Source organism: Ornithorhynchus anatinus, chromosome 2 (genome assembly GCF_004115215.2).
Source record: "Ornithorhynchus anatinus isolate Pmale09 chromosome 2, mOrnAna1.pri.v4, whole genome shotgun sequence".
NCBI classification, from domain to species: Eukaryota; Metazoa; Chordata; class Mammalia; order Monotremata; family Ornithorhynchidae; genus Ornithorhynchus; species Ornithorhynchus anatinus.
In genome coordinates this window covers 166,897,766-166,921,566 of record NC_041729.1, presented here as the reverse complement: position 1 = coordinate 166,921,566, position 23,801 = coordinate 166,897,766, and the positions used below count along the sequence as shown (strand labels likewise).

Below are 23,801 nucleotides of genomic sequence, written 5' to 3'. Positions count from 1 at the left end.
CTCCCAAACCCGGGCTCTTGCCACCGAGCCACGCTGCTTCCGCGAGCCCCACGCGGGACAGGGACCGTGTCCAACCCGAGTAGCCCGCGTCCACCCCGGCGCTCAGTAAGGTGCCGGACGCATCGTAGGCACCTAACGAATACCGTAGAAAACCGAAAAAGGGACGGGGGTGGGTGCCGGGCCTGGGCCTACCCCTCCCGGTCTCGACTCCTCCGGGGCACCCAGCGGGTCCCGCGTTCGGCTGCTCCCGGGCGGGCCGCCATCTTCCTCCTCACGTTGGTTCAGTGGCGGCCCCTGGATGGTTTGGGTTCTTTAGCCGTCCGCCCCGCGTTAACTGGATACTTATCTATGATTCTATTTTGATTCATTCGATCGTATTTATCAAGCACCTACTCTGTGCAGAGCACTAGACTAAGCGCTTGGAGTGGACAATTCCCGAACGGATAGAGACCATCCCCGCCCGGTGACGGGCTCACGGTCTAATCGGGGGAGACGGACGGACTGAAAGAAGACAACTTAATCACGATAAATAGAATCAAGGGGATGGACACCTCACCGACAGCCGACGCCTACTTGTTTTGCCGTCCGTCTCCCCCTTCTAGACCGGGAGCCCGTCGTTGGGCGGGGATGGCCTCTATCCGTTGTCCAATTGTCCATTCCAAGCGCTTCGTCCAGTGCTCTGCACACAGGAAGCGCTCGATAAATACCACTGAATGAGCGATTGAACTGTGGGTGGACCCGTTTGACCTTCCCCCCCCCCGGCACGTTAACCGAGGGGAGGGTTCTTGAGCCCTTAGATCTCCCCCTCCCCTTAACCGCGGGAGGGATCCCGGACCCTTTGATCCCCCCCCCCCCAATCACGTTAGCCCTGGGAGAGATCCCAGATCATTTTGGGAAGCGTCTACTATGTGCCGGCCGAGCCTCGATGGTCTTTTTCTCCCCCTCTGTCTCGCAGCAGGCCACCGTGCCGGACTTCCTGCCGCCCGACAGGTACGTGCCTCACCAGCGCATAAAAACGCGGGCTCGTCCCCCTCGGGGGTCCGGGCCGCCGACCGCCCGGTCAGTCGGTCAGGGAGTCGTGTTTATTGAGCGCTTACTGCGTGCAGAGCACTGTAACTAAGCGCCCTAGAGCTCGGCGGGGGCGGGGAGAGGGTCTGTTTACTGTCAGCTGTGTGACTTTGGGCAAGCCGCTGCACTGCTCTGGGCCTCGGTTCCCTCCTCCGTAAAACGGGGACGAAGACCGTGAGCCCCCCCGGGGACAAGCCGATGACCTTGTACCCACCCCAGCGCTTAGAACAGCGCTTGGCACATAGTAAGCGCTTACCCAGAGCCTGTCATTGGCAGGGATTGTCTCTCTCAGTTGCCGAATTGTACGATCCAAGCGCTTAGTACAGTGCTCTGCACGTAGTAAGCCCTCAGTAAATACTGTTGAGTGAACGAATGAACCAAAGCCGTCATCGTTATGATTATTATTACCGTTCATTCATTCAATGGCATTTTGTAGGCGCTTAATAAATACTATTGAACGTTGAAAGAATGAACCAAAGCCATCATCATTATGATTATCATTACCGTTCGTTCATTCGGTGATATCTGTAAGCGCTCAATAAATACTGTTGAATGAATGAACCAAAGCCATCATCATTATAATCATTATTACCGTTCATTCGATGGCATCTGCAGGCGCTCCGTAAATACTGTTGAATGAACGAATGAACCAAAGCCATCGTCGTTATGATCATTATCACCGTTCATTCGGTGGCATCTGTAGGCGCTCAATAAATGCTGTTGAATGAACGAATGAACCAAAGCCATCGTCGTTATGATCATTATTACCGTTCGTTCATTCGATGGCATCTGTAGGCGCTCAGTAAATACTGTTGAACGAATGAACCGAAGCCATCGTCGTTATGATCATTATTACCGTTCATTCGGTGGCATCTGTAGGCGCTCCATAAATACTGTTGAATGAATGAACCGAAGCCATCGTCGTTCTAATTCCTGTTCGTTCACCGGTATCTGTAAGCGCTCGATAAACACAATTGAATGAATGAATGAACCAAAGCCATCATCATCAGCGTAATTACCGTTCATTCACTCAGTGGTATTCGTAAGCGCTCGGTAAATACCGTTGAATGAACGAACGAACCAAAGCCATCATCATTATACTTATTATTCCCGTCCGTTCATCCCATGGTATTAACTGAGCGCTTGGAACGGACAGTCTGTCGTACTCTCCCAAGCGCTCGGCGCGGTGCTCCGCGAGCAGTAAGCGCTCGATAAGTACGGCCGGACGAATGATCGAGAGTCCGGGATGACAGTGGAGCGAGAGACGCCTTCCCCGCCCGCAACGGGCCGACGGTCTAGAGGGGGAGACGGACGCGGGTAGAAATGAATAGACGACGGAGAGGGACAGAAATGGTGCGGGGAGGGAGGATGAAGGAAGGGAGCGGGAGCAGAGGAGAGGAGGGCGCGGTCGGGGAAGGCTTCCCGGAGGGGGTGGGCCCGCAGGAAGGATTTTGAAGAGGGGGAGGAGAGGAATCGCCTGCGGGATTGGAGGCGGGTGGGAGTTCCGGGCCGGGGGCGGGCCGGGGGCCGGGGGCGAGACGGGGGTGGCCGTGGGTGGGCGGAGTGGATCGGAGGCCTCGGGCCAGCACGGCCCCTCTCCCGTCTCAGGGGCTACGGGAGCCGCGGGGCCCCGCAGAGGAGGCTGGCCAGGTCCAAGTACGACTTCACGGCGCGCAACAGCAGCGAGCTTTCCGTCATGAAGGACGACGTCCTGGAGGTGAGCCCCCGCGGCGCCGGGCCCAGCGGGGTCCCCGCCCCGGGGCGAGGGGTCCGGCCGCACCGTGGGACGGGGGCCTGGGACGCCAGCCGGGGCTCCGCGTTGGCCCCGTGTCTGCCCGGGGAGGCGGCGGGGCCTGGTGGGGGGAGCCCGGGCCTGGGAGCCAGAAGGTCGTGGGTGCTAATGCCGCCTCCTGGGCCTGTGACCTCGGGCAGGTCGCTTCCCCGGGCCTCAGTTCCCTCATCTGGAAAATGGGGATGAGGACCGGGAGCCCCAAGGGGGACGGGGGCGGTGTCCGACCTGATCCGCCCGCATACGTTCATCCGTTGGTTCGGGAGTATTCGTCGAGCGCCTGCTCTGCGCAGAGCACTGTACCGAGCGCTTGGAGCGGACAGTCGGGCAACGGGTAGAGACCGTCCCCGCCCGTTGACGGGATCGCAGTCGTACGGTGCCCGGTACGTGGGAAGCAGGGTGGCCTAGAGACGGGAAACCCGGAGTCAGAGGTCACGGGTTCGAATCCCGGCTCTGCCACTCGTCGGCTGTGTGACTGTGGGCACCGGCCCTCAGTTCCCTCGTCTGAAAAATGGGGATGAAGACTGGAAGCCTCCCGTGGGACCGCCTGGCGACCCTGTATCCCCCCCCGGCGCTCGGAACGGTGCTCGGCACGTGGTAGGCGCTTAACGAATGCCACCGCCGTGATTATTGTCAAATACCATCGTCGTTATCGTTATCGCAGATCCTGGATGACCGGAAGCAGTGGTGGAAGGTCCGAGGCACCGGCGGCGACTGTGGCTTTGTGCCCAACAACATCCTGGACCCCGTGCGGCCCCAGGAGCCCGGCCTGCCCCGCTCCGACCCGCCCTTCACGCACACCATCCAGGTCTGCCCCGCCGGGCACCGCGGGGGGCGGGGGGGGGGGGGTCACGGGTTCTAATTCCGGTCCGCCGGGCGAGGGTCGTCCCGCCCCCACGCTCGCCCGGGGAGCTGACCTCCATCCTGAGAGCCCCCCCCCCCCCCCCCGGAGGCCCCCTTGAGGCATTCGGTCGGGTTTATTGAGCGCTCGCTATGTGCAGAGCACTGTACCGAGCGCTTGGGACAGCAGAACAATAAACAGACCCATCCCCTGCCCACAGCGAGCTGGCCGTCCGGACCGGGAGACGGATATAAAAGAAATAAATGACGCATAAGGACCGGCGCGGGGCCGGGAGGGGGGAGGGCCTCTCGGAGGAGGTGGGCGCTCGGTAAGGCTTCGAAGGGGGGAGGGGGATCGTCCGTGGGATCGGAGGCGGGACGGGGGCCGAGGGTCGGCGACGAGATCGAGAGTGGTCATCGCTTGAATTTATATGTACGTATTATGTATTACCCTATTTTATTAATGATGTGTGTAGATCTCTGATCCTCTTTATCCGGCTGATCTCTTCGCCGGACCGTTTTGTTCCATTTTGTCGTCCGCCTCCCCCGATTAGACCGCGAGCCCGTCGTCGGGCAGGGACGGGCTCTATCCGTTGCCCAATTGTCCCTTCCAAGCGGTTAGTGCAGTGCCCTGCGCACAGTGAGCGCTCAATAAATACGACTGAGGGAACGAATGATCCCCCCTCCCCTGGCAGGGCCCTCCCACCCCCACCCCCATCTCGCCACCCCCCTCCCCGCACGGTGTTTGGACTCTACTGGGTCCAAGCGACCCTGGGGCGGCGGATGGGGCTCAGTACGGCGCCCGGCGCGTAGTAAGCGCTTAACAGATACCGTAACGATGGATTCCGGGGGGGGGGGGGGGGGGGGCGGGACGTGGGCCTGGGGCCGAGGAGTTCATACTGGGCGAAGCCCTGGACTGAGTTCTAGGGAGAGAACGGAAGAAGCTTCTGTCGGGAAGCTTCCAGCCTACTGTGTGCAGGGCACTGTACTGAACCCTTGGGAGAGGAGACTTAATAGACATCCTCCTGGGCCTCAAGGAGTTTACACTGGGCGAAGCACTGGACCGAATGCTTGGACAGTAAGCCGTCATTCCCGCCCGCAGGCTTATTCATTCCTTCGGTGGTATTTATTGAGCGCTTCCTGTGTGCCGAGCACTGGACTAAGCGCTTGGAAAGTCCAATTGGGCAACAGAGACGATCCCTGCCCGCAACGGGCTCACGGTCTGGCCCGCTGCGTGCAGAGCACTGTACTGAACGCTTGGCGGAGGACAGGAGAGTTAGAGCGCGTGATTCCTTCCCTCGAGGAACTTACAGCCTACGGGGTGCCGAGCCCCGTACCGAGCGCTTGGGAGAGGACGGTAGTAGACGCCATCCCCGCCTTCGAGGAGCTTCCGGCCCGCTGCGTGTCGAGCGCTGTACCGAGCGCTCGGGGGAAGAAAACGTGGACTCCCAGAGATATTCTTGGCTGGCAGGGAAGATACTTCCTCCCACGCGGGACGAGCGATTCCGTGGGTTTGCCCTCGTCGGGTGCGGGGTGCGGGCCGGGCGGATCTGCTCAACATGTCTTGCCCCACCCGTTCGAGTGCGGTTAGTACAGTGCTCCGCACGCAGCCAGCGCTCAATAAACACCATCGAATGAATCGTATTCATTCAGAGAAGAGAAGCGGCGCGGCTCAGTGGCAAGAGCCCGGGCTTGGGAGTCCGGGGACGTGGGTTCCAGTCCCGGCTCCGCCGCCTGTCTCCTGGGTGACCTTGGATGAGCCGCTTAGTGGAAAGAGGCCGGGGTTGGGAGTCAGAGGTCGTGGGTTCTAATTCCGGCCCTGCCACCCTGCTGCTGGTGACCTCGGGCAGGTCGCGTCGCTTCTCTGGGCCTCAGTTCCCTCATCTGTCAAATGGGGACGAAGCCTGGGAGCCCCAGGTGGGACGCCCTGATCACCTCGTATCTCCCCCAGCGCTCAGAACGGCGCTTGGCACATCGTTATTATCCTCTGTGCCTCGGTTCCCTCATCTGGAAAACGGGGATTAAAGACTGTGAGCCCCACCTGGGGCAAACTGATGACCCTGTCTCTCCCCCAGCGCTTAGAACAGTGCTCGGCACATAGTGAGCGCCTAAGAAATGCCATCGTTATTACTATGATTATTATTATTATCTACCCCGACGCTTAACCGTACTAAGCGCTTAACCAGTGCCGTCATTATTATTCATTCCTTCATCCACCAGTATTTATTGAGCGCTTACTCTTCAATAGTATTTATTGAGCCCTTATTAGGTGCAGAGCACTGTTCTGAGCGCTTGGAATGCAGCGTGGCTCAGTGGAAAGAGGCCGGGCTTGGGGAGTCAGAGTTCATGGGTTCGAATCCCGGCTCTGCCACCCGTCAGCTGTGTGACCGTGGGCACGTCACTTCACTTCTCTGGGCCTCAGTTCCCTCATCTGGAAAATGGGGATGAAGACCGTGAGCCTCACGTGGGACGACCTGGTGATCCTGTATCTCCCCCAGCGCTTAGAACAGTGCTCTGCACATAGAAAGGGCTTAAAAAATACCAACACACACATATATGTATATATATATATATATATACACAATTCGGCAACAGAGACAATCCCTGTCCGACGATGGGCTCACGGTCTAAACACAGTTATTATTATCATTATTATCTATCCCAGCGCTTAGAAAAGTGCTGGGCACGTACTAAGCGTTTAACGGGTGCCATTTTCATTATTATTATTATCACTGTTGTTACTCCTGTGAATGAATGTCTGTTTTGCTGCTGACCGGGTGGACAGTTGTTGATGCCGAAGAAGGAATTTGAGTTATTTAAGGTACAGCCCCTCCCCGAGTGGTGTGGATTGGACGCTTTTCCCCTCCGCGGCCATTCTGGTTCGTTCTCTCTTTCCGCGGGAGGCCGGCGCGCAGACGGGAAGGCGGACGTCTCCTCCGATGACCGCGAGTGATGGGACCCGACTAGCTTATGATAATAATAATAATAGTAATAATGATAATAACAATAATGGTATTTGTTAAGTGCTTAAGCAGCCTGGCTCAGTGGAAAGTGGCCGGGCTTGGGAGTCAGAGGTCGTGGGTTCTAATCCCAGCTCCGCCGCTTGCCAGCTGTGTGACTTTAGGCAGGTCACTTCTCTGTGCCTCAGTGACCTCGTCTGGAAAACGGGGGTGAAGCCGGTGAGCCCCATGTGGGACGACCTGATCACCTTGTATCCCCTAAGCGCTTTGCCCATATTAAGCGCTTAACAAGTACCATCATTGTTATTATGTGCCAAGCACTGTTCTGGGGGAGATACAAGGTGATCAGGTTGTCCCCCTTGGGGCTCACGGTCTCCATCCCCATTTTACAGAGGAGGGAACCGAGACCCAGAGAAGTGAAGGGACTTGCCCAAGGTCACCCAGCGGACAGGTGGCAGAGCCCGGGATTCGAACCCATGACCCCCGACTCCCAAGCCCGGCCTTTTCCACTAAGCCACGCTGCTTATGAGACTCCCGTGCGGCCTAGAGAGCCCGGGCCTGGGTGTCAGGAGGGCCCGGGTTCTAATCCCCCCTCCGCCACTCGTGTGCTGGGTGACCTCGAGCAAGTCGCTTGGCTTCTCTGGGCCTCGGTGGCCTCATCCGGAAAATGGGGATGAAGACTGGGAGCCCCGCGGGGGCCGGGGACTGTGTCCAATCTGATTGGCTTGTCTCTACGCCAGCGCTTAGAACAGCGCTCGACCCGTAATGCTCAACAGATCATTCCTTGATTCAATAGGGTTTACGGAGCGCTAACTATGTGCAGGGCACTGTACTAAACGCTTGGAATGGACAGTTCGGCAACGGAGAGAGACCATCCCTGCTCAATAATGGCCTCACCGGCGCAGTGAATAGAGCCCGGGCCTGGGAGTCGGGAGGTCATGGGTTCTAATCCCGGCCCGACCACTTGTCTGCTGTGTGACTTTGGGCAAGACACTTCACTTCTCTGTGCCTCAGTGCCCTCATCTGTAAAATGGGGATGAAGACCGTGAGCCCCATGTGGGACAACCTGATCACCTTGTATCTCCCCCCCAGCGCTTAGAACAGTGCTCTGCACCTAGTAAGCGCTTAACAAATACCAACATTATTACTGTTCTCATTATGATTATTATAATCTACCCCAGTGCTTAGAAAAGTGCTGGGCACATAGTAAGCGCTTGACCAATGCCATTATTATTACTATTATTATGAATGTCCTCGATCTCAGGCAGTCAGCGGTATTTATGAAGCGCTCACTGTGCGCAGAGCCCTGCGCGAAGCACTCGGGCAAGGGCAGCACAACAGAGTTGGTGGTTGTGTGATCCCTGTCGGAAGCACTCGGGAGAGGACGGGACAGTGGGCGGGTGGGATCCTGGCCCTCAGTCAATCAGTGGCATATGCTGAGCGCTTCCTGTGTGCGGAACACCGTACTAAGCGCTTGAGAGAGGGCGGTAGAGTTAGCGGATGGAATCCTGGCCCTCGATCATTGGTATTTACTGAGCGCTTACCGTGTGTGGAACACTGTACTATATAGGAACCTGGGATTGGAAGCAGCCCGGTGTAGTGGGTAGAGCCCGGCCCTGGGAGTCAGAAGGTCACGGGTTCTAATCCCGGCTCCGCCGCTTGTCAGCCGGGGGACTTTGGGCAAGTCGCTTCGCTTCTCTGGGCCTCAGTTCCCTCATCTGTCAAATGGGGACGAAGACCGGGAGTCCCACGTGGGGGCAGCCTGATACCCTGTATCTCCCCCGGCGCTTAGAACAGTGCTCGGCACATAGTAAGCGCTTAACAGATACCGACGTTATTATTATTTAGGGGAAGGGGAGAGGGCTGAGGTTGCTTTTGTCTGCTGTGCGTGGCCTCTGGGCGTGAGGAGGAGCCGGGGGGATTGGAGTTTGCGGTGGTGGCGTGTGTCGGCCGGTGGGGGATAATGGGAGTTTCCCGCTCTGTTGTGTTTGGTGACTGGGGATGGGGGGGATCTGGGAGGGATTCATTCGTCGAGTGCGATTTATTCATTCATTCAGTGGTATTTATTGAGCGCTCACTCCGTGCAGAGCACCGGACTAACGCTTGGCAAGTCCGGTTCGGCCACAGAGACCATCCCTACCCAGCAACGGGCTCTTGAACGCTCGCTGCGTGCAGAGCGCTGCGGTGAGCGCTTGGGGGAGTCCAGTAGAACAATAAGCGCTTAGCACAGCGCTCTGCACAGAGTAAGCACTCAATCAATCCGACTGAATGAACCATAAACAGACACATTCCCTGCCCACAACGAGCCGACAGTCTAGAGGCGGGAAGCAGCGGGGGTCCGTGGAAAGAGGCCGGGCTTGGGAGTCAGGAGTCGTGGGTTCGAGACAGGAACAGAAATAAATAAACGGACCTAAGCGGTGCGGGGCTGGAAGGGGGGGGATGAAGAAAGGGAGCGAGTGGGGACGACGCCAGAGGGAGATGAGGAGAGGAGGGCACAGTCAGGGAAGGCCTCTTGGAGGAGACGGGCGCTCGGTAAGGTCGCGAACGGAGAGGAGGTTCGTTGTCGGTGAGATTCGAGGCCGGACGCGGGCCAGGGTTCGACGGCGGGACGGACGGACCTGAGTCGGCCGTTTGCGCGCAAGACTGTGAGCTCATTGGGGGCAGGGAACGTGTCTGTTTATTGCTCCGTTGGACCCTCCCAAGCGCTCAGTACGGTGCTCTGCACGCAGTAAGCGCTCCCTCAATGCGATGGAACGAAAGGCTCCCTCACCGAGTCCAGACGTCGCCCGGCCCCTTGCCCCGTCGCTTTCCTCTCACCTGCTCTTATTTGATTTTCCCGCCCAGCAATTGCTCGGAGAGCTCTCTGAGGTAACGTGCCGCCCCCCGCCCCCCACCCGGTTCGGCCCGGCGGGTCTTCGGCTCTTCCTCCCGGCGCCCAGTACATAGCCCCACCCGCCTGCTGCTTGGGGGAGATCCTCCCTGGGGTGGGCCAGCGGACCCCTTTTTTCTCTTTTTAGGGTGTTTGTAAGCGCGTACTGTGCGCCGGGCGCTTTCTAAGCGCTGGGGTGGAGGCCACCTGATCGGGTCGGACGCCGTCCCCGTCCCACGTGGGGCTCACGGTCTCCATCCCCGTTTGACGGAAGAGGGGACGGAGGCCCAGACAATAAAAATAATAACGATGATGGTATTTGTTAAGCGCTTACTATGTCCCGAGCACCGTTCTAAGCGCTGGGGTAGGCACAGGGGAATCTGGGTGTCCCACGTGGGGCTCCCGGTCTTCATCCCCATTTCACAGGTGAGGTCACTGAGGCCCGGAGAAGTGAAGCGACAGGCCCGAGATCCCGCAGCAGCCAAATGGAGGAGCCGGGATTAGAACCCATGACCTTCTGACGCCCAGGCCTATCCACTGTGCGACCTCGGGCAAGTCGCTTCACTGCTCTGGGCCTCAGTGACCTCATCTGGAAAATGGGGATGAAGACTGGGAGCCCCACATGGGAAAAGGACCGGGTCCAACCCGGTTTGCCTGGATCCACCCCAGCGCTTAGCACGGTGCCTGGCACATAGTAAGCGCTCAACAGATACCACAGTTATTATTCCAAGGCCGAGTCGGTAGCGAGAGTCAGTGCCGCTTCCCTGAAGGACCCGAGTTTCAGAGATTTCGGTGCCCCCCCCCCCCCCCCCCCCCCCCCCCGGCTTCGGATTGACCGCTTTTTCCCGTCGGTTGTCTTCCCTTGTCCCCTGTTTATCTTTCAGGTCTTTGGATTTTTTAATGGCATTTGTTAAGGGCTCACTCTGCGTCCGGGACTCTTCCGAGCGCTTAGCAGAGAGGCGGCCCGGGAGTCGGAGGCCGTGGGTTCTAATCCCGGCTCCGCCGCTCGTCTGCCGCGTGACCTCGGGCCGGTCGCTTCACTTCCCTGCGCCTCGGTTCCCTCGTCCGTAAAATGGGGATGGAGGCCGTGAGCCCCACGTGGGACAGGGACCGGGTCCAACCCCCTTACCTTGTATCTACCCCAGCGCTTAGAAGAGCGCTTGGCACATTATCGTCATCATTATTATCCGATTCACGGCGACCCTGTGGATCTACTCTCTCCGGAGCGGCCCGTCTCCCGCCATGATCCGTAACCTTGCTAACGGCCCTTCCCTTGTCGGGATTATGACTTCTCTCCATCTACCCGCCGGGCTGCCTCCTCCACGTTTTCCCTGGGCTTTTCCTCGCGTCGGTGTCTTCTCCAGAGAATCCGCCCTCATTCATTCATCCATCCCTTCGATCATACTTATTGAGCGCTTACTATGTGCAGAGCACTGCAGTAGCCGCTTGGAATGTACAGTTCGGCAGCGGATAGAAACTCTTTAGGAGAGGTTGAATCGAGTGGCCTTTCAAAGACCACTTTATAATAATTGTGAGGCGCTCACCATTCGTTCATTCGGTAGTATTTATCGAGCGCTTACTATGTGCAGAGCACTGGACTAAGCGCTTGGAATGGACAGTTCGGCAACAGATAGAGACCATCCCTGCCCGTGGACGGGCTTACGGTCTAATCGCCACGTGCCTAGCACTGTTCTAAGCGCCGGGGTGGATACAAGGTCATCAGGTTGTCCCACGTGGGGCTCACGGTCTTCATCCCCATTGGACGGATGAGAAAACCGAGGCCTAGAGCAGTGAATGGGCTCGCCCGAAGTCACCCAGCAGACAGGTGGTGGACCCGGGATTAGAACCCAAGTCCTCGGACTCCCAAGCCCGGGCTCTTGCCACTAAGTCGCGCTTCTCCTCCATTCGCTCCAAAATCCATCTGTGTGTTTCTCGGGCGGCGCTTGATATCCGCAAAAACCTCTCCCGGCGCTACATTTCAGGAGAACCGATGCTCTTTCTACCCTGATTTTTTCACCGTCCACCTTTTGGATCCCTCTGTCATCACTGGAAACACCACAGAATATAATGATGATGATGGTGGTATCTGTTAAGCGCTGACTATGTGCCAAGCACCGTTCTAAGCGCCGGGGTGGAGACAGGGTAAGCAGGTTGTCCCACGTGGGGCTCCCGGTCTTCATCCCCATTTTCCAGATGGGGCAACTGAGGCCCAGAGAAGTGAATAATATAATAATTTAATTTTGGTATTTGTTGAGCGCTGACTCTGGGCCGAGCACTGTTCTAAGCGCTGGGGGAGATACAGGGTCATGGGGTCGTCCCACGTGGGGCTCACGGTCTTCATCCCCATTGGACGGATGAGGTCGCCGAGGCACCGAGAACTGAAGCGACTTGCCCGAGGTCACCCAGCTGACAAGCGGAGGAGCCGGGATTAGAACCCACGACCCCTGACTCCTAAACCCGGGCTCTTTCCACGGAGCCCCGCTGCCTCTCTGAGTGGCGGAGCCGGGATCGGAACCCGACTCGTCGCCGAACTGTCCGTCCCAGGCGCTTAGCACGGTGCTCTGCACCTCGTAAGCGCTCGATGAATGCGATCGAGTGAAAGAACGGGTGAACCCCGTCCTCGGCCTCCCAAGTCCCGGCTCTTGCCGCTGAGCCGCACTTAATAGATACCACGGTGATGATTATTGTCGTCGTTACGATCGTTAGCGTTGTTGTTGTTGTTGTTCCGAGGGGGGTTTGGCGAGGCGGGACGAGGTGGCGGAGGTCTTTTCCTCCGCTAAGAGCTGTGTGGACTGTCCGCAGAAGCAGAGGCCGGAGCGGAGCCCGCGGCAGCCGGACCCCGCCAGCATCCCGGCCCCTCCTTCGACCCCGGCCCCGGCCGCCGGCCCCCTGCCTCCGGCGGGGCCCGCGCCCGCCCCGAAGGGCGCCCCGGCCGCCGGCGGCGGCGAAGGCGGCGGGGGCGGCATCCTGCGAGACAGCCTGAAGCACAAGCGGCCCTCCGGAGACGGTCAGTCACCCGGGGAGACCCTCGCCCCTCGCCCCTCGCCCCCGCCGGGGAATGGCTCTCTTCGGGGCTAAAGCAGTCATACCTGCGCTGTTGGTTAAGCGCTTACTAGGTGCCAGGCCCCGTAGTGAGCGCCGGGGTGGATTCAGGCAAGTGGGGTTGGACGCGCTCCCCAAACAATAATAAGGTTGGTCTCCATTAAGCGCTTACTAGGTGCAGAGCACCGTTCTAAGCGCTGGGGGAGACACGGGGTCATCGGGTCGTCCCACGTGAGGCTCGCGGTTAATCCCCGTTTTATAGATGAGGTCGCTGAGGCACAGAGAAGTTAAGTGACTTGCCCACGGTCACGCAGTGGCTAAGTGGCAGAGCCGGGATTCGAACCCATCACTTCTGACTCCCAAGCCCAGGCTCTTTCCACGGAGCCACGCTGCTTCTCTAAGCATAATAATAATGGTATTTGGTAAGCGCTCACTAGGTGCCAGGCCCCGTAGTGAGCGCTGGGGTGGATCCAAGCAAATGGGGTTGGTCGTGCTCCCTGTCCCATATAATAATAATAATCGTATTGGGTAAGCGCTTACTAGGTGCCGGGTCCTGTACTAAGCGCTGGGGTGGATCCGAGCAAATGGGGTTGGTCGCGGTCCCTATCTCACGTAATAATCGCATTTGTCAAGCACTTACTAGGTGCCAGGCCCTATACTAAGCGCTGGGGTGGATCCGAGCAAGGGGGGTTGGACGCGGTCCCTGCCCCATATAATAATAGTCGTATTTGGTAAGCGCTTACTAGATGCCAGACCCTGTACTAAGCGCTGGGGTGGATCCAAGAAAATGGGGCTGGTCACGGTCCCTATCCCGCATAATAACAATAATAGTAATTGTTAAGCGCTTACTAGGTGCCAGGCCCCGTAGTGAGCGCTGGGGTGGATCCAAGCAAGTGGGGTTGGTCGCGGTTCCTATCCCAAGTAATAATAATAATAAGAGTATTTGTTAAGCGCTTACTAGGTGCCAGGCCCCCTAGTGAGCGCTGGGTTGGATCCAAGCAAATGGGGTTGGACGCGCTCCCTGCCCCACTTATTAATAATCGTATTGGGTAAGCGCTTACTAGGTGCCGGGCCCTGTACTAAGCGCTGGGGTGGATCCAAGCAAATGGGGTCGGACGCGCTCCCTGCCCCGTATGATAATAGTAATAGTATTTCATTCATTCATTCAATGGTGTTTAACGAGCGCTTACTGTGTACGGAGCACTGTACTAAGCGCTTGGAAAGTACAATTTGGCCACAGATAGAGACAGTCCCTGTCCAACAACGGGCTCACGGTCTATCGTTAAGTTCTTACTGCTGTGCCAGGGACTGTACTAAGCGCTGGGGTGGACCCAAGCAAATGGGGTCGGACGCGGTCCCTGCCCCGTATAATAATAATGGTATTTGGTAAGCGCTTACTAGGTGCCGGGCCCTGTGCTAAGCACTGGGGTGGATCCAAGCGAATGGGGTCGGACGCGGTCCCCGTCCCACGTGGGGCTCACGGTCTCCATCCCCATTTTACGGATGAGGGAACTGGCGCTCAGTAAATTCTAATTAAGATGGTATTTGTTAAGCACTTACTATGTGCCAAGCGCTGGGGGAGGTACAGGTTCATCAGGCTGTCCCACGTAGGGCTCACAGACTTCACCCCCATTTTCCAGTTGAGGTCACCGAGTCCCCGAGAAGTGAAGTGACTCACCCGGGGTCACCCAGAAGATAGGTGGCGGAGCCGGGATCAGAACCCACGACCTCGGACTCCCAAGCAAAGGAGGGAAGTGACTCGTCCAAGGTCACGCAGCAGACGAGAGGAAGGATTGGGATTAGAACCCGTGACCTTTTGACTCACTGGCCAGTGCTCTGTCCACTAGACCATGTCTCCCCAGTGCTTAGTACAGTGCTCTGCATACAAGAAGTGCTTAATAAATAGCACTGACTGATCATAAGCTCACTGCGGACAGGAAATGTGTCTGTCTGTCGTTATATCGGGCTCTCCCAAGTGCTTAGTACAGTGCTCTGCACACAGCAAGCTCTCAATAAATCCAATTGACTGACTGACCGAATAATAACAATAATAATAATAATTATTGATTGCGGTAACTGTAAAGCAGTTACTGTGGGGCAGGCACTGTACTAAGCGGTGGGGAGGATACAAGCCGATCGGGTCGGACACAGTCCCCGTCCCACGTGGGGCTCGCGCTCTTCATCCCCATTTTCCAGATGAGGGAACTGAGGCCCAGAGAAGTGAAGTGACTCACCCAAGGTCACCCAGCAGACAAGTGGCAGAGTCAGGATTAGAACCCGTGACCTTCTGACTCCCGGGCCCGGGCTTTAGCCACTCCGCCGTGCCGTTTCTTGTCCCCTAGTCTCCCCGGGGCCTGTGTCCTGAAGCCCCCAGGAAAAGAAACCCGAGACACGAAATCCTCATTTGGCCGAGAACCGGGGGGCGAAATGGGGATGTGGGTTCTTTCGGTGCTATTTATTAAGCGCCTCCTCCGAGCCGGGCTCCATTCGGGCCGATCAGACGCCGGCTCCAGTTGGCGTCGGGCTCACCGATCTAAGGAATCAGTCAGCGCTATTTACTGAGCGCTCACCCCGCCCCGGAGTTGGCAGAGCGGCTAGATCCCCGGAGTCAGGGGGTCGTGGGTTCCAATCCCGGCCGCGCCACTTGTCGGCTGTGTTACCTTGGGCAAGTCGCTTCCCTTCGTTAGGCCTCAGCGTTTTCATCTGTCAAACGGGGATGGAGACGGTGAGCCCCCCGTGGGGCGGGGACTGGGTCCAACCCGATCTGCTTGGATCCAGCCCAGCGCTCGGTGCAGTGCCCGGCACGCAGCGCTTAACAGATACCATAATTATGATTATGATTGTTGTTGTTATTATTACAGTGCCTGGCACAGAGCACTTAAAGGCTGTTGTTATTATCGTGAATATTATCATGACGATTAGAAGGAATCGAAGTGGGTGAATGAAGGGAGCGAGTCAGAGGAGGAGTTGGGGGCTCCCTGCGGAGGAGGGGAAGCAGGCTCGGGGAGGGGCTGTTTTCCGGAATTCCGAAGAGTCCGAGGGGAAGGAGGCTGGGAAGGGTCGGAGGAGGGGGAACCGAAAGGCCTCCTCTTCCTCCTCTTCCCCTTCTTCCTCTTCCTTCTCCTCCTCCTCCTTCCCGGCGCTGGGTTCCGGCCGGCGCCCCCTTTCCAAGGAATAACGTCCACCCTCATTCCCCGGGGTCAGCGGGGTCACGGGGTCATCCTCTCCTCCCCCAGACCTGCACCCCGAGCCTGCTCCGGCCTCCCCCCCCCCCCGCAGGGTCAACGGGGTCACAGGGTCAGCGGGGTCACAGGGTCGAGGGGTCCGCCTCTCCTCTCCCGGCCCCCAGCCGCCGATCTTTTCTCCTTTTCTAATGGGGTTTGTTAAGCGCTCACTCTGCGGCAGGCCCTGTACTAAGCGCCCGGGTGGATCCAAACAAATGGGGTCGGACCCGGTCCCCGTCCCAAGGGGGGCTCACGGTCTCCATCCCCATTTGACAGATGAGGTAAATGACGCTCAGTGAATACTAATTAAGATGGTATTTGTTAATAATAATAATAATAATGTCGGTATCTGTTAAGCGCTTACTATGTGCAGAGCACTGTTCTAAGCGCTGGGGGAGACACAGGGGAATCAGGTCGTCCCACGTGGGGCTCACGCTCTTCATCCCCATTTTACAGATGAGGTCACTGAGGCACAGAGAAGTTGAGTGACTCGCCCACAGTCACACAGCTGACAAGTGGCCGAGCCGGGATTCGAACCCACGATCTCTGACTCCAAAACCCGTGCTCTAGGGGCCAAGGACCGTTCTAAGCGCTGGGGTGGATTCTCAATCGGGTTGTCCCCCGTGGGGCTCACGGTCTTCACCTCCATTTTCCAGATGAGGGAACCGAGGCCCGGAGAAGTGAGGCGACTCGCCCAGGGTCACGCAGCAGACAAGTGGCGGAGCCGGGATTTGAACCCAGGACCTTCCGACTCCCAGGCCTGAGCTTTAACCACTAGGCCGTGCATTTTGGGGTGGCTTTTGGGGGGCTTTTTTGTAGGACAGGGACCGTGTCCAACCCGATCTGATTGTGTCCACCCCCGCGCTCAATGCAGGGTCTGTCCCGTAGTAAGCGCGTAACAAATATCGTAAAACAAGCTTGTTAAGGAGAAAGCAGAGTGGGTTGTCCACTCAAACAATTGGATTTGAGAAGCAGCTTGGTGCGGTGGGGAGAGCCCGGGCCCGGCAATCGGAAGGTCGTGGGTCCTAATCCCGGCTCCGCCACTGGTCGGCTGCGTGACCCTGGGCGAGTCACTTCACCTCTCCGGGCCTCAGTCCCTCATCTGGAAAATGGGGATGGAGGCCGTGAGCCCCACGTGGGACAACCCGATCACCTTGCATCCTCCCCGGCGCTTAGAACGGTGCTCGGCACAGAGTAAGCGCCTAACAGATACCAACGTTATTATTGTTGTCTGCTGCGTGGCCCTGGGCGAGTCGCTTCGCTTCTCCGGGCCTCAGTTCCCTCATCTGGAAAATGGGGGTGAAGACCGGGAGCCCCAAGGGGGACGTTGTCCAACCTCGTAGCTACCCCCGTGCTCGGTACGGTGCCCGGTAGAATACGGAGCGCTTAACAAACGCCCCAGTTACTATTATTATTACTAGCTTCTCTGGGCCTCAGTTACCTCATCTGTCAAATGGGGATTCAAAGCCAGTGCTCCTTTCTTGGAGCGTCAGCCCCATGTGACGAGTCACTTGACTTCTCCGGGCCTCAGTTCCCTCATCTGCAAAATGGAGATTAAGACTGTGGGTCCCCGGTGGGACGGCGACTCTGCCCAAGTATTTGTTAAGCGCTTACTATGTGCCGAGCCCTGTTCGAAGCGCTGGGGGAGAGCCGGGGTCATCGGGTCGGCCCACGTGAGGCTCACGGGTCTTCGTCCCCATTTGACAGATGAGGGAACCGAGGCCCGGAGAAGTGAAGCGACTGGCCCGGGGTCACACAGCTGACAGGCGGCGGAGCCGGGATTAGAACCCGTGACCCCTGACGCCTAAGCCCGGGCTCTTTCCGCTCAGCCACGCTGCCGACATCTACCCCAGCGCTCAGATAGTAGATTCTCAACAGATGCCATTAAAAAAGAAGGGGGGGCTGCCAGTGCCAATGAATTCGTTCATTTGATTGTATTTATTGAGCGCTTACCACGTGCAGAGCACTGTAGTAAGCGCTGGGAAGGTACAGTTCGGCAACAAAGAGAGACGGTCCCCGCCCACGGCGGGCTCTCCGTCGTCAGTCTGTCGGCGGTATTTATCGAGCCCTTACCGTGCGCGGCGCGCTGTAGCGAGCGCCCGGAAAAGTCCGGCAGGACGATATAATGAACGCGTTCCCCGCCCCGTCCGGCGTCGGCGCGCGCAGGGCGGAAGTCGCAGATGGAGGAGGTCCAGGACGAGCTGGCCCAGAGGCTGACCATCGGGCGCGGGGCCGCGCAGAAGAAGTTCCAGGCTCCGCGGCCCACCCCGCCCGCCGTCCACGTCACCTACGACTCCTCCCCGGACCAGGTCAAGCTCTGGCTCCAGTCCAAGGGCTTCGGCCCCGTGTGAGTGTCCGGCCCCGCCGGGCCACCTGTCCGCCGGGATCGGGTGACGCCGGGTCGCCGGGGGCGTGTCCAGAGAGCGCCGGTGGCCGGCGTCGTCCGTCCGTCCGTCGGCGACGTCCGCCGGCCCGTCACGCCCGACGCGGAGTCGGCTTATGGTGACCGCGGGTCGGCTTGGCCCGTCGTCTGCCGGTGGCTACCGGCGTCCTCCGGACAACGTCCGTCTCTCCCGGCGGCGTCCGCCGGTCCGCCGTGCCCGTAATTGGCCGGCGGCGGCGCCCGGCCCGCGGAGCCCCGGGAGGGCTGGCAGGAGGGTCGCGAGGGGCAGGCGACCGGAGAGCGGGCTCCCGGCCCGGCCCCGTGCCGGGCCACCTGGGCTGAGTCGCTTCCCCTCTCCGGGCCTTGGTTTCCAACCCCGTGAAATGCGGGGAGGGCGGGCGGGAAATGAAAGGCGATGTCGGCGGGGCGGGGGGGGGTCACCGTCGCCCACCCTAAATCCACCCTGCCCATTTGCTGGGGAGAATAACAGACCGGTCGCCGTCACCAACACTCACACGTACGCACACCCAGACGCCACCCAGGTTGCGGTTTCGACCTCCGACCTCTCCGCTGTCCACCGTGGTATGGCCAGCGGCCTGCGGGAGCCGGCCGGTAGCCCCCGCCGCCCCCCGATCCGTGGTCTGACCCTCCGACCTGTCGGCCGTCCTCTCTGGAAGGGTGACCGACCTGAGGGTGCCGGCCGGCGGCCCCTCCTGCCCCCCGGTCTGCAGCTTGACCCCCGACCTCTCCGCCGTCCGCCGCGGGACGGCGACCGGGCCGGGGGGTGCTGACGGGCGGGGCCCCCCCGGTTTGCGGGTTGACCTCTGACCTCCGCGCCCCCCTCTGCAGGACGGTGACCAGCCTGGGGGTGCTGACGGGCGCCCAGCTCTTCTCCCTGAACAAGGACGAGCTGCGGTCCGTGTGTCCCGAGGGCGCACGAGTCTACAGTCAGATCACCGTGCAGAAAGCCGCGCTCGAGGTCGGCACCGGGGGAGGCCGGGGGCCGAGACGGGGGCGGGGGAGGCTACCTGGGCGGCGGCGGGACCGGATGCGAGGCTGGCCGGGGCGGGGCGGGCCACAGCGAAGAGGCCGCGCGGCCTAGTGGCTAGAGCCCGGGCCCGGGGACCGGAAGGACCCGGGTTCCAATCCCGGCTCCGTCGCTCGTCCGCCGCGTGACCCGGGGGGAGTCGCTTCCCTTCTCTGAGCCTCGGTGACCTCCTCTGGAAAATGGAGATGAAGACCGGGCACCCCACGTGGGTCTGACCTGATCGACTCGTATCGAAGCCAGCGTTTAGTACGGGGCCTGGCACGTAGTAAGCGCTGAAATACCAGAAAGGAAATGGCTGATCGGTTTCCAAAGGCTAATAATAATAATAATGTTGGTATTTGTTAAGCGCTTTACTGAACACGTGGGACGGGGACCGCGTCCAACCCGATTCGTTTGTAATGATAATGATAATATAATAATAACAACAACAGTAATAACAATATGTTGGTATTTGTTAAGCCGCTTACTGTGTGCAGAGCACTGTTCTAAGCCCTGACGTAGACGGCTAGTCAGGATGCCCCACGTGGGGCTCCCGGTCTTCATCCCCATTTTCCAGATGAGGGAGCTGAGGCCCGGAGAAGTGAAGTGACTCGCCCACGCTCGCCCAGCTGACAAGTGGCAGAGCCGGGATTCGAACCCATGACCTCTGACTCCCAAGCCCGGCCTCTTTCCACTGAGCCACACTGCTTCTCATAATAATACTGGTGATGGTATTTGTTAAGCGCTTACTCTGTGCCAAGCACTGTTCTAAGCACTGGGGGAGATACAGGGTCATCACGTTGTCCCACGTGGGGCTCACAGTCTTCATCCCCATTTTACAGACGGGGGAACTGAGGCCCAGAGAAGTGAAGTGACAAGTGGCGGGGTCGGGATTAGAACCCACCACCTCTGACTCCCAAGCCTGTGCTCTTGCCACTAAGCCACCACCCCAGCGCTTAGTACAGTGCCTGGCACATAGTAAGCGCTTAAGCACTGCCATAATCCTATCCAAGGACTTAAATGCGGTAATCACAGTCACAGTAGTGGATGCAGTTGGGAGAGCTTAGCTCCGGAAGTCAGAAGACACTGCTGCGAAGACGCCGCCTCTTGAGAAGCAGCGTGGCTCAGCGGAAAGAACACGGGTTTAGGCGTCCAAGGCCATGGGTTCTAATCCCGGCCCCGCCACCTGTCAGCTGTGTGACTTCGGACAAGTCATTTCACTTCTCTGGGCCTCAGTTCCCTCATCTGGAGAATGGGGATGAAGACCGTGAGCCCCACGGGGGACGACCCGATGACCCTGTATCTCCCCCAGCGCTTAGAACGGTGCTCGGCACATAGTGAGCGCTTGACAGATACCAACGTTATTACTATTAAGACCCAGGTGGGAATCGCCGCTCTGCCCCCGGGCCTGCTGCGTGAGCTCGGGCAGCTCACCTCCCTTCTCCGAGCCTCCGTTCCCTCATCTGTAAAAGGAGAAGACGATCCCCGGTCTCCTCCCCCGGCGGACCTCTCCCCTGGGCGGGGCGGGGGCTGTGTCCGATCGGATTAGAGTCTGATCGATCCGATTAGATCGGCGTTAATAATAATAGCGATGGCATTTGTTAAGCGCTTAAGCCCGGGGAGAGATCTGATCCGATTAGACCGCGAACCCGTCGTTGGGCGGGGATCGTCTCTGTCTGTGGCCGACTTGTCCATTCCAAGCGCTCGGTACAGTGCTCTGCACAGAGTGAGCGCTCGATAAATGCTATTGAATGAATCTGATGATCCGGTGCCCGCCCCGGGGCCGGATGCGGAGTTAATGCCCAGTGAAAACCGAAACTCCGGCCTGTTAGCTCGGGTTTTGGGGGATTTTTTTCTATTTTTGCGGTATTCACTGAGCAAGTACCATGTGCCAGGCTCTGTGCTAAGCGCTGGGGTAGATACAAGCTAATTATTATGACTATTATGGTATTTAAGCGCTTACTATGTGCCGGGCACTGTACTAAGCGCTGGGGTGTTTGCCAAGAAATCGGGTTAGACCCTGTCCCTGTCCCACGTGGGGCTCACAGTCGTAAACGTGTCTGTTTATTGCCGTATTGTACCCTCCCAAGCACTTAGTAACAATAGTAATTATAATAATGGTATTTGTTAAGCGCTGACTATGTGCCAAGCACCGTTCGAAGCACTGGGGGGAGATACAAGTTCATCAGGTTGTCCCACGTGGGTTTCACAGCTTTAATCCTCATTTTGCAGATGAGGGAAGTGAGGCCCAGGGAAGTGAAGTGACTCGCCCACAGTCCCCCAGCTGCCAAGCGGCAGAGCCGGGATTCGAACCCATGATCTCTGACTCCCAAGCCCGGGCTCTTGCCACTGAGCCACCCTGCTCCTCCAGTGCTCTGCATTCAGTAAATGCTAAATAGAAACGTTTGAATGGATCCCCATTTTACAGATGCGGTAGCTGAGGCACAGAGAAGTGAAGTCAACGATGATGGCGTTGGTTAAGCGCTGACTCTGTGCCGAGCACTGTTCTAGGCGCTGGGGTAGATACAAGGTCAGCACGGCCTTAATTCCCATTTTCCAGATGAGGTGACTGGGGCCCAGAGAAGTGAAGTGACTCGCCCAAAGTCACACAGCTGACAAGTGGCAGAGCCCGGCTTAGAACCCAGATCCTTCTGACTCCCGGGCTTCGGCTCATTCGTTCGTTTCGTCGTATTTATTGAGCGCTTACTGAGTGCAGAGCACTCTACTAACCAGTGAGAAGCAGCGTGGCTCAGTGGCAAGAGCCCGGGCTTGGGAGTCAGAGGTCATGGGTTCGAATCCCCGCTGGGCCACTTGTCAGCTGGGTGACTGTGGGCAAGTCTCTGGGCCTCAGTGACCTCATCTGGAAAATGGGGGTGAAGACCGTGAGCCTCCCGTGGGACAACCCGATGACCTTGTATCTCCCCCAGCGCTTAGAACAGTGCTCTCCACATAGTAAGCGTTTAAGAAACACCAACGTTATGATTATGAAGCGCTTGGGAGAGTAAAGTGCAACAATAAAGAGGCACTTTCCCCGGCCACAGTGAGCTCACAGTCAAGAGGGGGAGACGGGCATTAGTGGAAATAAAGAAAATGACCGAGCTGGACGTAAGCGGCGCGGGGCTGGACGGGGGGGGCGGTGAAGAGAGGGAGCGAGTCGGGACGACGCGGACGGGAGCGGGAGAAGAGGAAAGGGGGGCGCAGTCAGGGAAGACCTCTTGGAGGAGGTGGGCGCTCAATTAGGCATTGAAGGAGGGGAGAGGAATCGTCTGTGGGATCTGAGGCGGCCGGAGGCGGGACGCGGGCCGGGGGTCGGCGGCGGGACTGCCCCCCTAGGCCACGCTGTCGTTACGGGCAGGGGGCCCGTGGCCCCCTAACTCTCCCGAGAGCCCGGTGAGCGCTCAATAAATACCGCCCATCGCTTCAAACTCCCTGAACGGAGTCCAGCGGTCACCTTCACCTCTTCTCCTTCCTCCAGGACAACGAAGGCAGCTCCGAACTGCAGGAGATCATGCGCCGACGCAAGGAGAAGATCGCGGCGGCCGGCAGCGATTCCGGGGTGGAGTCCTTCGACGAAGGAAGCGGCCACTGACCGCCTCTCGGTTTTCCCTCTCCGCGCCCCTGGGCCTCGTGAAGAAGAAGAAAAGAAAAATCACACTCCTCTTTGTTTTCCGGTACCCAATCTGTCGCCCCGAAGGAAGCCCGCCCAAGCTGAGGCAGTTAGCGTTTGAAGGGCTGGCCCGAATTTAGATGGTCGTCGTCGTTCTCACTGCTCGTAGGAAACGCCGAGCTCAAGGGGAGGCCCGGCCTCGGGGCTCGTTCCCCTTCGCCGCCCGGACCCCCGGGAGGAGACGGACGGGTCTGGCCACCTCCGGTCCGGCGTGGCCGGAGGCCGGAGAGGAACGTCAGGGTCCGGCGGCCCGGGACTGACTCCGAAAGCCAACGCTCTCCATCTCGGCCTCGCCGGGCCCGACGAAGGTGGCACCCGGGGATGGGCGTTGGGTTCCAAGCCGCACGGGCGTCTTCTATTTGAGTTCAGCGAAGGGGCCGTCGCGTAGCCGAGTTTGTCGGAGGGGTCGGGTTTCCCCCTCGGGAAGGCGAGCAATTAAATCGACACATCTTAATCCCGCGAGAGAAGAAAGAGGACCCGGGTTTCCCAACAGATTGGTATTTGGGGGACACAGTTGATTTTTGCCACTCCACCTTATATTGTTTCACGTATACGAAGAGATGATATGTAAGAACGTTGTATATTTTAACACGATGCCATTAGGGATATTATCTAGATTCATTGATTTTCATAGCGCCTTTTTCCACACGAGTCAGCGGGAGGTCTGCAATAAATAGTAGTTGCGATACGGCGGGAGGTCGTGCGTGTGTGTCACTGTGAAGAAGGGGGTCCGGGGCCGGGCCGGGGGCGGGGAAGGGGGTCTTAGGGAGGAAAGGGCCGGGGTGTCCCGCCGGGTGGACGGGTCCAGAGGGAATTGGGAAAAATCTGCGCGCACCTGAGCGGGGAAGACCACGGTGGCGAGAGAGACTGCCGGCCTCCGGGCCAAAGGGCTCCAGCCCTCAGTCGTTAATTCATTCGATCGTATTTATTGA

At 58.6% G+C, this 23,801-nt stretch overlaps 1 protein-coding gene across 1 annotated transcript in view; it reads left to right on the top strand.

Moving 5' to 3' along the window:
• EPS8 (epidermal growth factor receptor pathway substrate 8) overlaps positions 1–23,560 on the top strand; it is a 64,945-nt gene extending 41,385 nt beyond the window's left edge. The window contains exons 16-22 of the mRNA XM_039911255.1: positions 956–990; positions 2,677–2,785; positions 3,522–3,665; positions 12,329–12,533; positions 17,959–18,139; positions 19,025–19,154; positions 22,678–23,560. Of these exons, the coding sequence (XP_039767189.1) occupies positions 956–990; positions 2,677–2,785; positions 3,522–3,665; positions 12,329–12,533; positions 17,959–18,139; positions 19,025–19,154; positions 22,678–22,791 (918 nt within the window). The 3' untranslated portion in view covers positions 22,792–23,560. The remainder of the gene's footprint in view (positions 1–955; positions 991–2,676; positions 2,786–3,521; positions 3,666–12,328; positions 12,534–17,958; positions 18,140–19,024; positions 19,155–22,677) is intronic.
• The last annotated feature ends 241 nt before the right edge of the window (positions 23,561–23,801 follow it).